Source organism: Haliotis cracherodii, unplaced genomic scaffold, assembly GCF_022045235.1.
Source record: "Haliotis cracherodii isolate W230 unplaced genomic scaffold, xgHalCrac1.p SCAF_1, whole genome shotgun sequence".
NCBI classification, from domain to species: Eukaryota; Metazoa; Mollusca; class Gastropoda; order Lepetellida; family Haliotidae; genus Haliotis; species Haliotis cracherodii.
Window position 1 is genome coordinate 83,807,547 of NW_027266264.1, and position 14,047 is coordinate 83,821,593.

A 14,047-nucleotide genomic window follows, 5' to 3' on the forward strand; every position below is an offset into this window, starting at 1 on the left:
AAATATAAACAAGTGCAAGGCTTGAAATGATAGGATGGAGGATGAGAGACATTTGGAGTTTTGGATCTCCGTAATTTCTTTTCGAAATCGAAATCTATGCATGTGAAATAGCGAATAGTCAAACGTCTGTATTTGTTCTTACCGTAGTAGCAGTAGTAGTAGTAGTAGTAGTAGTAGTAGTAGTAGTAGTAGTAAACTAACATTTAGTCTCTGAAATCGTATATTACACAAGATCCTTCTTGACTCTAAAAAAAAAAAAAATTCCCTATGCTGATTTCAGAGAGCTAGCTTGAGCTGGCTAGACTTGCTTTTGTATGCATTTCTAGATTATGGTTTTTTTCATAAAATAAATACATTCCACGGTCATTGTGCAGGACTATAGTAGTAGTAGTAGTAGTAGTAGTAGTAGTAGTAGTAGTAGTAGTAGTAGTAGTAGTAGTAATAGTAGTAGTAGTAGCTATACATATCGAGGGACGGAAGGGTAGCCTGTGGTCCAGGCAGGAGTAGCTGTATATATCGAGGGACGGCAGGATAGCCTGTGGTCAAGGCAGGAGTAGCTGTATATATGGAGGAACGGTAGGGTAGCCTGTGATCAAGGCGGTATAGTAGCTGTATATATGGAGGAACGGAAGGGTAGCCTGTGGTCACGGCAGGAGTAGCTGTATATATTAAGGGACGATAGGGTAGCCTGAGGTCAAGGCAGTATAGTAGCTGTATTTATCGAGGGACGGCAGGATAGCCTGTGGTAACGGCAGTAGTAGCTGTATATATCGAGGGACGGCAGGGTAGCCTGTGGTCAAGGCAGGAGTAGCTGTATATATCGAGGGACGGTAGGGTAGCCTGTGGTCACGGCAGGAGTAGCTGTATATATCGAGGAACGGCAGGATAGCCTGTGGTCAAGGCAGTATAGTAGCTGTATATATGGAGGAACGGAAGGGTAGCCTGTGGTCAAGGCAGGAGTAGCTGTATATATCGAGGGACGGTAGGGTAGCCTGTGGTCAAGGCAGGAGTAGCTGTATATATCGAGGGACGGTAGGGTAGCCTGTGGTCAAGGCAGGAGTAGCTGTATATATCGAGGGACGGAAGGGTATCCTGTGGTCACGGCAGGAGTAGCTGTATATATCGAGGAACGGCAGGATAGCCTGTGGTCAAGGCAGTATAGTAGCTGTATATATGGAGTAACGGAAGGGTAGCCTGTGGTCAAGACAGGAGTAGCTGTATATATCGAGGGACGGTAGGGTAGCCTGTGGTCAAGACAGGAGTAGCTGTATATATCGAGGGACGGTAGGGTAGCCAGTGGTCAAGGCAGTATAGTAGCTGTATATATGGAGGAACGGTAGGGTAGCCTGTGGTCAAGGCGGTATAGTAGCTGTATATATCGAGGGACGGAAGGGTAGCCTGTGGTCAAGGCAGTATAGTAGCTGTATATATGGAGGAACGGTAGGGTAGCCTGTGGTCAAGGCGGTATAGTAGCTGTATATATCGAGGGACGGAAGGGTAGTCTGTGGTGAAGGCGGGAGTAGCTGTATATATCGAGGGACGGTAGGGTAGCCTGTGGTCAAGGCAGTATAGTAGCTGTATATATGGAGGAACGGTTGGGTAGCCTGTGGTCAAGGCAGTATAATAGCTGTATATATGGAGGAACGGTAGGGTAGCCTGTGGTCAAGGCGGTATAGTAGCTGTATATATCGAGGGACGGAAGGGTAGTCTGTGGTGAAGGCAGGAGTAGCTGTATATATGGAGGAACGGTAGGGTAGCCTGTGGTCAGTGCAGTAGGTAGTATTTCCGTATATCGGGGGATAACGTGGCGTCTTTCTTCAGTTAACTAAGATGTATGAAGCCAGGGTAATATAATCACAACGTTATGTCTAACTTTCAATGCCACGTCTTCCTCCTTGAGTATAACAATTACAAAATTTAACATGTCCAATCTGAGTGTCTTATTTAATCCACGTTCAGTTTAAGCTTCCATAAACAAAATATTGTCACCAAGAACCTAGACAACCATGTTCAATATGCTTATTACGTGTTCGACAGAAAACAAATTGACGCCAACACCCAGGGTTACATTAGTCAATGTTTAACTCAAACCTCTCCCGCAGTTGCTCAACAATAATATTTTGTTCAGCCAGATATTAAACCTCACGTGAATGTGTCTTTCAATGGGAAATATCTTTTGTAGAATGCAAAAGGTTTAGTTACTCATAGCGCCCGGGCCCTGTTGTATAAACTGTAATTGTACTGACGTGTATAGCAGACTCGCAATACATGTATACCCTCCCAGTGAGATTACAGACATTTCTAAATTAGCCGCACCAGTATCTACATTCACAGAATATAAACTTATCCGGCGATTATATTCACACAAACAAACGTCCACATGCATGACCCTAAGCTACACTATTCAATCAGTCCTTATCAATCTGATATATCGTGTGGTGCTATGAAAGCGACATTTGAGAAAAATTAAAGGACGTCTTGCGAACAAAACAATTAGTGTAGATATCCATTAAGAAGCCATGAGGCGGAGAGCTGGGGGATAAACCAGTGATCGTCTCCGCATACCAAGCATACCGTGTTTGGAGGGAGATCTCGTCTTTTCATTCAGCAGGAAACATACACAGCCTGTAAGTATTGCGTTGCTACAGTCGGGGCAGACCGAGTATGACAGCGGTGGTGTGAGACTGCATTAAAGATTTCCAACCAAGCCTGACGACTTAACAAAGAAGAAACACAGGTGGAAAGGACACTCGGGACACGTTAATACGATTCTTTATACATAGGAGGTATGTACAAAATGCGATTCTTTTCATAGCATTTTGCGTAACATAACAGTCTATCAGAGTGGTGTAGCCCTTAAAAAAGATGTCACTTCCAGTGCGAACTGCCGCCACGCAGGGCTAAGTTGTGGAGGACGGCACTCGGATAGTTTTCGGGACGCGGAACCCAGAGAGACTCGGACTGAGAGCTGTCGTGTTTCCCTTTGGCTGGGGATGGGGAGTAGGGGACTAGTGCCGGGTCGGTTTTGTGGCAAACGGTCACCTGTGGTTAGAGCGAGGTCTGTCTCGCGGAGCAGGGATACACACACCAGGACTGTGTCTAAAATACCCAATACCGAGATAGGGCAGTTATAAATCGCTCTGGTCACATACAGGCTACGGGACGGTTGATAAGACAGCAAGATTTCTTTCTAAACCTGGCGGAGAATGTTCTTTCGGTGACTACCTGGGCCCGCCTGTGCGAATTCAACAAACTCCCAGTGACAATCCCGAGGGATAACCAGCGGTCAAGCCCCGAGGGAGCAATCCTCGTTTGTTATCCTTGACAGCAGACGACAAATTGTCTCCGACGCACGTCTTAATTGGTGGCACCGGGTAGAGCTCAGTGATCTCCCCTGTCCGGTCTCGTGGCTCTTGCTGTGCTAGTGGACAAGCAGACGATACCTGGCCGCAGACGACACGTGTGAGCAGACGATACCATTCGCGGGATGTTTTCATTGACTCCTGAACACACTTGGGACAGTCTTTCAACCCACAGTCAGGAGCAATAAGCAGCTTTGTGACTCGTATGTCCTGTTTACAAACACAACCAACCACGGGATCAAGCTTTGTCGTTTCATGATTGGATTTTGACGTGTTTTATGATTGACGTGAGGGGTGATTTATCTGGAATACAGGTAGACAATTGAATCTTATGAAGTGATATATATGCACGGCCGTCTAAATAATGCAGCTCGTCTTCTGCCAATATTGCATTAGAGAAAGACACTGACAATTTCTGGCTTCCCTGGATCAAAGACGCTTAAGTATTTGTTTTTCTTTCTCTGTGATCTGCACCCCCGAATTTGATGATATTGCGGATTATAACCATCTGTTTCCCCTCCTGCCTCAGGCTAGGCAAACAACTACCACCAGTTTTTGTGACTTGTAACCTATCCGCTACCACAGGATAACAAACTTTTTCAACCAGGCTCTCTATAGGATTTACCCTATAGATTTCAGGGTGATTCCGGAGTGTAGAAAGTCGTGTATCAACTCTTGTGACGGTCGGTGGAAGCAGCCCTCCGTCGGGCGTCCGAGTGAGACTGCAGGGAGTTAGTTGTATGTATAAGAGCGTACGGCAGTTAATACAGGCCGCAGATAACACATCTATTAGCCGTGTGTAGGTACTGTAAAGTGTGACATTTATTTCGTGGCTGTATTCAAACACTGGTCATGTCAAATTACACGGCCTATTGCTGCGCTGATGCCCATGGCCTGAGCGCACGGATATAATCACTTCACAGCGGATTGCCATACCTACTCAGAAGCTTCGGAGAGGACACCGCACGCATCTTTTCAGTCAGCTTCTGAAAAAAAAGTTGAAATTAATTTGGACAATACCAGTGTTGAGTATTTAACGCTTACATCCCACGCTGGTATGTGTCTTCAGCCTATTCCATCTTCATCCACCGAGGAGAGGACGCTATACTGAAGCTACGACACCAACATGCATGTGATGTTTCACCTACTCTTCGTCATCTTGGTGAGTACTTTCTATAATTCTATTTTAAACTTTTATTGTACCACCGTATGATTCAAGCGGTCGCCCTCGTGGGTTTTACCTTAACCAGCTGGGAAGCATTAGAAAAAAGCATCTCAGAATGGATAAGGGTGTGTAAGAAATATATATTGCACATAAGCTGAGTGATATGGTTTATCAGAGGTCATGAACACCGATTACTACTGGAGATGTTGTGTTGAATCTGTGTTAGAAAAAATTCGTTGAATCTCGTATATGTCAGCGACCCTCTTTGCGGAGATAAAGGGAACAGCTTTTTGTGGTTTCGCGTTTTTCTCGCGGCAGTAGTATTAGAAGATTAAAACTCTAACGCTCTGGTGTGTCGTCAGCTGCAGTAGTCGTCGTGAGAGGCATGATGGACTCTCATTCATACATGTAACCACGCTACCTCAGCTTGACAGTATTTACTGACGGAAAACTTAAATGACGTCTCCTTGTTGACAGAAAGGTATACTCCTTGATTTAAGTAGCCTGCTCTAGATCATCGGAACTCCACACACCATTGTGATGCAATATATAATGAGTTTACACAGGGAACTCGTAACAGGGTTTCGGCTGACAGCTGCGGTTTGGTTACAGGACCTCGGTTTGTCTACATCATCTCAGTAGGTTGATGTAGACGTTAAACATCGCCCACTGAATGTGCGCATCAAGGTGAAGTCGGTAGACCCACGTTCAGACAGACAAGATGTATTTCTTATTGGACATTTCGCCTTGGAGAATTATTATATACCATTTTATATTCCTTAAACTATAATTAAATATCTATTTTCGATTATATCGCAAAAATTGGAAGTTTCAGTTTGAGGATTTGAATTATTTGTAAAATAAAACACATTTCGTAACAGATAGCATCGATCTATGCAGTCACTGATGTTTCGGAAAGAAAAATAAATTTCACCCTGTAGTTCTTAAACAACGTCATTTCATTTATCAATCTACACAAAGCCCTGATATGTCTTTTGGGAGAGATATCTTTCTGGTGCACATGCCGCTAGGCTATTATGTATATAGTTACCAAATAATACCCTTTCATTTAAAAGGTTATGTGCTGTTGGGTTTGAAGGGCAGAGGTGTAATTTGCTGTGATGTGTTGTATCGTTTGTCTAGAAGGTGCCATCAACCTTTCTCCCGCTGGAACCAGGAGGCAGAATGGTCCTCCAGGAACCTTTAGGAGAAAGGCAATTGTGTGCATGTGACGAAACACGTGGTTCCGTTCTCCATGCACGAGTGTGGCTTACCTTCCTATCTATACAGCTCAAAAGTAGTTAAGGAACACCCGATTATTTCACGTTAATACAGTTAATAAATAGAGCAGAGGGTGCTTATACCCGGGTACTGGGACTAAATGTGAACATTTCGTCAGTATAAGCCCACTGTTTAGATGTTTCGTTTTGTGTATGATCGGACTAGACCGGTGGTAAGTGCGATCGCTTGTCCGAGGTTCCTGTTGGAGTGAGTGAGTGAGTGAGTTTGGTTTTACGCCGCTTTAAGCAATATTCCAGCAATATCACGGCGGGGGACACCAGAAATGGGTTTCACGCATTGTACCCATGTCGGCATTCGAACCCGGGTCTTCGGCGTGACGAGCGAACGCTTTTACCACTAGGCTACCCGACCGCCCCCGTACCTGGTGGAATCTCGGGTGGCGAAGCTATTCTGGTGGTTCTGTCTAAATATGTCTCTGTCTCAGCGTTACACCACTGTTGTATTAGATTTCTCAGCTGTCAGAATGTTGCGGTAACGGGTTCGAATCCCAGCTTCACTACGATTAGTATTTTTGGTTTATCAGTTACAAATCCCCGCGGGTGGGTAACTATTAAGTTTGGACCTTCCTTTGTCAAAGACCAACGCCGTAATAGGTTGGTTGGTTGTTTAACGCCGCAATATTCCAGCTATAGGACGGCGGTCTGTAAATAATCGAGTCTGGACCAGACACTCCAGTGATTAATATCATGAGCATCGATCCACGCAATTGTGATCAATGACAATCATCAACCAAGTCACCCGATCCCGTTAGTCGCCTTTTACGACAAGCATAGTCACCTTTTACGGCAAGCATGTGTTGCTGAAGACCTATTCTACCCCGGAACGCAATAGGACTTAAGTAATGTTGATAACTCACCATCTCTATCATTATGATAAACATAAGACGCCAAGGCCAGAGATAATCAGTTTCCATTATCTGCCGAACAGATTCCATTGGACATAAAAGTGCGGTGACAATTATGCGAATGGATCACTGACAATAAGGATGGCACCAGGTATTCGTGAATAGGGTATATCCCATGACTCGATTAACAAAGTATATATTCTTTTATGAAAAAAATATAATTTATACTCTCTGGATTGAAACTATTGTGAACATGAAAACTATTAATGCCACCGTAATATTTTAATGTTTTTATGTGTCCTATGTGTGTTGTCTCCGTCTGAATGTCACACGGGATTTAATATGTGATCCATTACCTCCAAGGTTGCAGAATGATGGATGCTCGCTGTCAGTTCCTCAACACGTTATGTAACGTACACGGTGGAAGAACACTTCCTAAGTGAAATAAATATGTTGTGTGCAATGTATTACCGTGTTAAAACGTAATAAGCAGGATTGTTGAGTTCTCGTTATTGGGTCTCGTGTTTCCCGAGATTACAACGTTCATATGTTCAGCGTAACCTAATGTTCTAATAAGCGCGGCGCTGTGTTGTCGACCTTCTGAAGTTTATGAATCCTTGGCTAGCGTTGATTGTATTTCTCGCGCTATCAAGTGTTTACCTGTGATTGTAAGTGTGTTATTATGGCTTCACAATTCTCATTAGTCCAACTGGCTTCCGTAACGTGTGTGTTCTGTCGACAGACGTAGTGTCAATGGGCTGAGCTTGGCTTGGAACGTACGAGACGCTAGTTAAAGGGAAGGTTACGCCAAAATTCGGCTAGGGGCAAATAGATTCACCACATCCATTTAGGATTGTTTGATAAGATCTGAGATCAGGTTTTTAACCGTTTTAAACCTCAAGGCGAGCGGTTACAAACCAAAGTCACCTGTTGAGAAGTGTAGAATTGTTGTAGTGAAGCGTTTGTTTACTACAGGTGTAAGATTGTGTTTAGATAATAAAAGTAATATATGTCATTCAGTGCTGATTTAAGATAGAAACGGTCTAATGAACTATTCAGACTCAATAACAAGAAGAAATATCTTCCTGTTCTTTTGGCTATGTAAATGTTTTAAAATTAACGATCGTTATGTCACGTATAGCGATTTAAGATCGACATGACACCCTCGTCCATGGCAAAATATGGCAAAATTAATATAGGGTACATAAACACCCACTAGGGTCGAATACAAACATTTAAGACCTAAGACATAAATTAAATATGTCAATAGAATATACAAATGGAATTATTAATGTTACCGTGGTGAAATCTACTTGCATTTGGACCATTTCGCATTTGGAAGAATTTGTTAAATAGATGATAAAATGGATGATAGGGCTATGGTAGTAGCACCCTCCGAATCTCTTTTTCAAATATATAATACATTCCCTGTTTGTCACAGCGTTAGTCGGACGCTATGTACTGTTTCGGCCTCTCTGCTAGCGTCTCTCCATCCTCGAGAGCAAACCCCACGCCGTTTCAAAGTCGGTACATATTTTCAGGTTTGACCTCCGCCACTCAGATAAAGACAGTATTGGTTTTTTTAAGCTGTCGCGTGCTCTATTCAATGCGGGGAGAGGTGCGTGATGTGGTGTAATGCTGAGGTGGTGATATCTGCTTGTGGAGCTCAACCCTGTTAAAGGCGCTCGCTGCTGTGATACAAAACTCTACAACCAAGAAGTCGGTGAACTTGTACTGGTTGCGGTAGTCTATGGTAGCCGCCGAGTGGTCGCTGAATGGACTGTGGTGAAGAACTTGGGTTTTTTAGACCGTATTAACAAAAGTTGAATTATTATATTATATATGTTCCTTTCAACTACACAGTTGACAGATTTCAGCAATTCATCCAGTGGATTTAGGTCTAAATCTGATTTTTCTCTCCATATCACACAATTTAAATAGTTCGTATTTAGAGTTTCCAAAAACAGTTAATTTTACGTCCAAATTTTTTCTGTTTGTTGCTTCATGTGTATCTGGATAACTTTGGGATAGTATCTACCCCACACCCCAACAGTGCCCCACCCTCTTGATATGCGCCTTGACATGATGGAGACAGGGATTCCATTATACATGATGCTACTCTGAGGTTCATCCCACTGCTCGCTGAGGTGGTCATCAACGTCCGATGTGACCGGCTGGTATTTACCTTCCCTCCATATCAAATTGCCGCAACTACATGAATAAAACCACCATAACCTTTTATTCAAGCCCATGTCAACCAAATATCAGCCCCTAAGTACTATTTTCTATTGTCCTGTGTTCACGGCAGCGCTTAAAGTATCGCATACACCACTTAATGTTTCTGTTGATTAAATCTATACTGTTGTAGCAAACCGATAAAGCCGCCAGACAACAGACATCGCCATGTACACGGGTACATGATGACGGAACGAAGGAGGGAGGGAGGATTTATGACGGGATGGATTGGAAGCCGGGTGGGATGGGTGTCTATAGAGCCTTTAATCGCAGATGTTGGATCCCTACTAATAACTTACAAGTCTCGCTCACTCTCAAATGTCAACAGTAAATATATCTCCTTGTGATAAAACCACACCTATTAACTATAGCCAGCTACACAATCAGAGCGGACAGGGAGCTAGTTGGGTGGAATCCGACCAAGCGAGATGCTTAGTAATGGGCGGGAGGTTGTACCGTGACGTCATTTACCCCCATTGACCATCAGCGTCTACAGCAGCACAATGTCCACTACAATAGCTAATGGTTTATGACCAGTACCCTCCCACCCAGTCCAAGAGTCTATACAATATATCACCACCCCGGTACCCGGGTCAACGTACTGGTGGGTGGAGGGCAATGTGATTGAAGACCCTTAACCACCGTGTCCGATGAGTAAAGAGTCGAGTCGTGGATTTAAGAATGTCATTCTGACAACTACTTTGCAACTCGCTGAAGCAACGAACACTGTCGTTAATAAGAATGATGGATTTCGTGTCGTTAGTTGGGCATATGTAAACACACGGCCGGCACAACATGAACACTGCAGCGTGTAAGTGTGAGATGGACAATGTATGTACACTCGAATCTACACGCCTCCCCCAAAGGTAAACACGCTCACGTGGTCTCTCCCAGTTGAATGACCGACAATGTCATATGCTGTTGCTGTCGCTGCCGACGTCGTTCAAAATTCTATGTATAAAGTTAACTGACGTAACAGCGACCCGTCTTTACTGACTTCAATGTAATAGGTGTATGTTTAAGAGGTAGGTCTAGTTTCCCCAGGGGCGAGGGGGTAGCCTAGTGGTTAAAGCGAGAGCTCGTCACGCCGAACACCCGGGTTCGATTCCCGACATAGGTACAATGTTTGAAGCCCATTTCTGGTATCCCCTGCCTTGATATTGCTGGAATATTGCTAAAAGCGGTGTTAAAACAAACTCACTCACTCACTCTAGCTTCTCCAAAGTGCAACAGACCCGATGCAGATTCCAGGTCGATAGTGTTGGGGTTATTCAAGGTCGGGGTTCGATGACACACTACATCGGCCAGCTCCAGAGCTCTAGGTTTGTCTTTTCTTGCATTTACCCATCCATGTACTATTCATTGTAATCCACTGAAGTTGGGTGGTCCATAACTAGAAGGTACCAAAACGTGTTGGGGAAACAACGAACCGGAGGAGTACCCATGGGGACTGGCGACTTGCTCTTGATGCAATCCTCGTACACTCAGGCTTCAGATGCTGTGTTTGTTCGTTTGTTGTTTAACGCCGCTTCCAAGCTATACGACGGCAGTCTGTAAATAGCCGAGTCTAGTCCAGACAATCCATTGATTTGAGATGCTTGTGAACCGGATGCCAAAAGATTTTGTTTGTTTGTTGTTTAACGTCGCGCTCAGTAATATTCAAGCTATATGACGGCGGTGTGTAAATAATCGAGTCTGGACCAGACAATCCAGTGATTGATATCATGAGCATCGATCCACGCAATGGGGGTAAGATGACATGCATCAACCAAATCAGCGAGCCTGACCACCCGATCCCGTTAGTCGCCTCTTACGACACGTATTGTCGCCTTTCACAGCAAGCATGTGTTGCTGAAGACCTGTTCTACCCCGTATCTTCACGGTTCGGATGCCGAATGAAAGGTCTTCTTACAATAGAATGAATGAATGAATGAATGAATGAATGAATGAATGAATGAATGAGAGGCATCAGTGAATCAAACTCATTCATCCATTCATTCATTCATCCACGCACACACTCACTCACTTACTCACTAACTCACTCATATAAATATTATTCTCGAAAAGACCTTTGCCTTAGTTATATGAATTAGAAGTGTTAGGTTACAGCATATGTCCCGGTCTGAAAAAGAACACATTGGCTATTCAACGATAAATTCCTTTACAAGTGATAATTTCAGTTCTGTTTGAAAACTTTGAAAATATTAGTCATTAAATGGCCCAAAAATTGGTGATTGAGGATATTTTACGGACAATGGATAGGTATGTTTATGTCTATGGTTAATTCGACACGACAATGAACAATAGTTTTTAAAGTAATTCGAGCACCTGTAACAAACATTTATCACTCTAATAGGAGCATTTAGTGTAATCTAGCGTGGTATTTCATCACTCTACTCGTCGTAGTGTGACGTAACAACACATTACGCTACAGTCGGGGAGTGTTTACGTGTCACAGTTTAGTGGCCGTCTTTGCCCGCTTACATTTAACAGTCTCGGTCCCAGTGAGGGGTTTTAATAATGACACGAAACTGTCTGAAATTCCTGCAACAGCATTCCTCTTGAAGTGTCTTAAATAACTAATGAAATATTTGATAAGACCATTTATACGACATCATGTATTCATTAACGTAGCTCATTGCCTGTCTGTTCGGGCGCTTTGTTGCTGTGTGGGAGTTCACACGGCTTGGTATAAGCCAGTTGCCTTAATCCTGGGAACTCCTGCCGCGGCCCGTATACCTAATAGTGTTGATATCTGGGATTGAACCTACTCAGCTATTATTATGACTATATCAAATACCGAGAGCAGATGTTCATCACTCTCATGTGTTGGTTAATAGTCGTTACTCCACGCATGCGCAAGCTTATCAGGGCATATGTTTCGTATCATTTGCGCCTAATTGTATAGATAACTCCAACACTAAGTCAATATTTTGGGAACAGTTTTCCCACCTAGTAAGCCCCAAGTCAGTGATTTTGGGAGCTCGGCTGTCGGTTCTCATATCGCACTGGGTTCCATGATTAACAGAATTTATGTGTTTTTGCGACCATGCGAGTTGATCTTAGCAAGGATCTTAGTGCTGTATCTTTGTTCTTAGTTGTTGTTCAACCGCGATTTAATGTGCTGGTGGCCTAGTAGTTAAAGTGTTCGCTTGTCACACCAGAGACTCGGGTTCGATTCTTCATGTTAAGCCGTCATTGGTGTCGCTCGCTTTGATATATCTTGTCTTAAAGCGACGTAGAATGATATCAACTCACTCACTCAACTACTTCCGGGTAGTCTCTCTTACAGACCCTGATACATTTATATCAACTACAGCCCATGCAAGTCTATAATGTTTGGCAAGTCTAGATTACTGCAGTATCTGAAAATGAAGAGAATCACTGGGCTCCCATTTTTATTAGATTTTTATTAAGATAACTGAACAACTGGTTTTTTTCTGTACGATATGTTCATTTCAGAGACTATATGTTAGTCTAACTTCCGGGTTGTAATTCTCAAATGATAGCTAAATCAGCAGTGTGAGTGGATGAGGTGACATTTATGATGATTTCAACATTATTTCAGTTATAACACGGTATTTTTTCATTTTCGAAAGTTACACGAACATATGAATTTATATATTTAACTTCAATTATTTAAAGATTGACATTATAATAAAAGATAGTATCACACCTTAAAGCGTTCCAGTAGGAATAAGAAATATGCATTATTCTCGAAAAGGCGCACATAAAACAATCGTCTTCAACAATATGATATTTACGATACGATGTTGTAGTTTTTGTCTTCTTTGTTGTAATAGTTTCATCCGATGACGCTGTGGGGAACAGAGTCCCAACTGTCGTGTTTGTATCGCACACGGGTTATCCTCAATTCACGTAGTTCACAAACGCTGGACCCCATTTCCCAGCGTTACCTGGTGGTGTTTGGGGAACGCTTTCTTTATTTACGTGCTGTTCTGTTTTTTCCCGACCCCCCAATGTAAACATGCCCCTATCAGCTGAAGCACGTGCTTGCGAAGCTGGGTTTCATGTGAACCACTTCGACGGCACCTCAGTGCAGCGCTAAAATCAGGAAAGTTGCAAAAGTGCACGTTTCCTTTATATGGAATCCTAAAAATATATATTTAAGATTGTTATTATTTCATAATTGTGCCCAAAACTGTTTCGTCATCCATATATAAGTAAATATGTGTGTAGTACATGTCGTTGACTTGCCCGTGTGATTTACTGAAATCTGACAAGCGTGTTGTATACGAGAGGTGCTTGAATTCCTGTATTTGATCTATGTACCGTTAGATTGCATTCATGCCACCGTGCGTAACGCTAACAAGTTGATATGTAAAATCCTAGCGTTTGTATAAGGTAATAAACGTGGCTGTTTCGAGTAGTTAGCAAAGTTAGGTTGTTTTATGGGTACTTATTTCGCATAGAACACATTGCTATCGCCTAGTGAAATTACCCGGGTGATACAACTCCGTATACGAAATACAAACACTCACTCCCCCGCAAATAGGCCCTGTCAGAAGCGTCACAATTGTGCAGAGTTACATCCCTTATGTTGCCAGTATCCGCTCAAGTAGGTTCGAATCAGTCACCCGATGGGTTGTGATTTATCAGAGTATGCCTGTGTCAGTGGGTATCGTTACAGCGATTAACGCGTCACTGCTGACACCTGATGTATGACTAAATACTGGGCGGAGTTAAATCTCAAATGATCCGCACCTGGGGCTGGTATATAACAGACAATTATCGTATCAAACAATGTTCTGCTTGTGAAAATTGCTCACAGAGATAACTGACTAGTTTTTTTCAGTTTGGTTTGTTTTGTCAAATGTTAGTAAAACGAAATTTAAGACTTGCAAATTTAAAAATAATTTGATAAACGTAAAATATAAACTGCGAAATAAGAACAAAAAAATGATATATATTGAAATCATATGATACTAAACACTAATGTTCAACAGGCAACTCTTCAACAATCAAATTGCCAATCTATTTGCCAAATTATTTGTTTGTATACTAAATATACCTCGGCTCATTTACCTGCACATTTATCAAGTGTTGAGTTACTACCCCGGGCAATTATCATCACCTGTCGAAGGTAGTATAAACTATTTGAAGATCTGTGGTAAGCTA

At 42.8% G+C, this 14,047-nt stretch overlaps 1 protein-coding gene across 2 annotated transcripts in view; it reads left to right on the plus strand.

The window, feature by feature from the left end:
* The window catches only part of LOC139448838 (protein madd-4-like), a 127,213-nt gene that overhangs the window by 48,054 nt on the left and 65,112 nt on the right, over nt 1-14,047 (plus strand). The window contains exon 1 of one of the 2 annotated variants that reach the window (XM_071230451.1): nt 2,663-4,524. The exons of the other annotated variant lie outside the window; for it this stretch is intronic. Within the exon in view, the coding sequence (XP_071086552.1) occupies nt 4,489-4,524 (36 nt within the window). The 5' untranslated portion in view covers nt 2,663-4,488. Of the gene's footprint in view, nt 1-2,662; nt 4,525-14,047 lie in introns of those variants that run through there. 2 annotated transcript variants of the gene reach the window in all.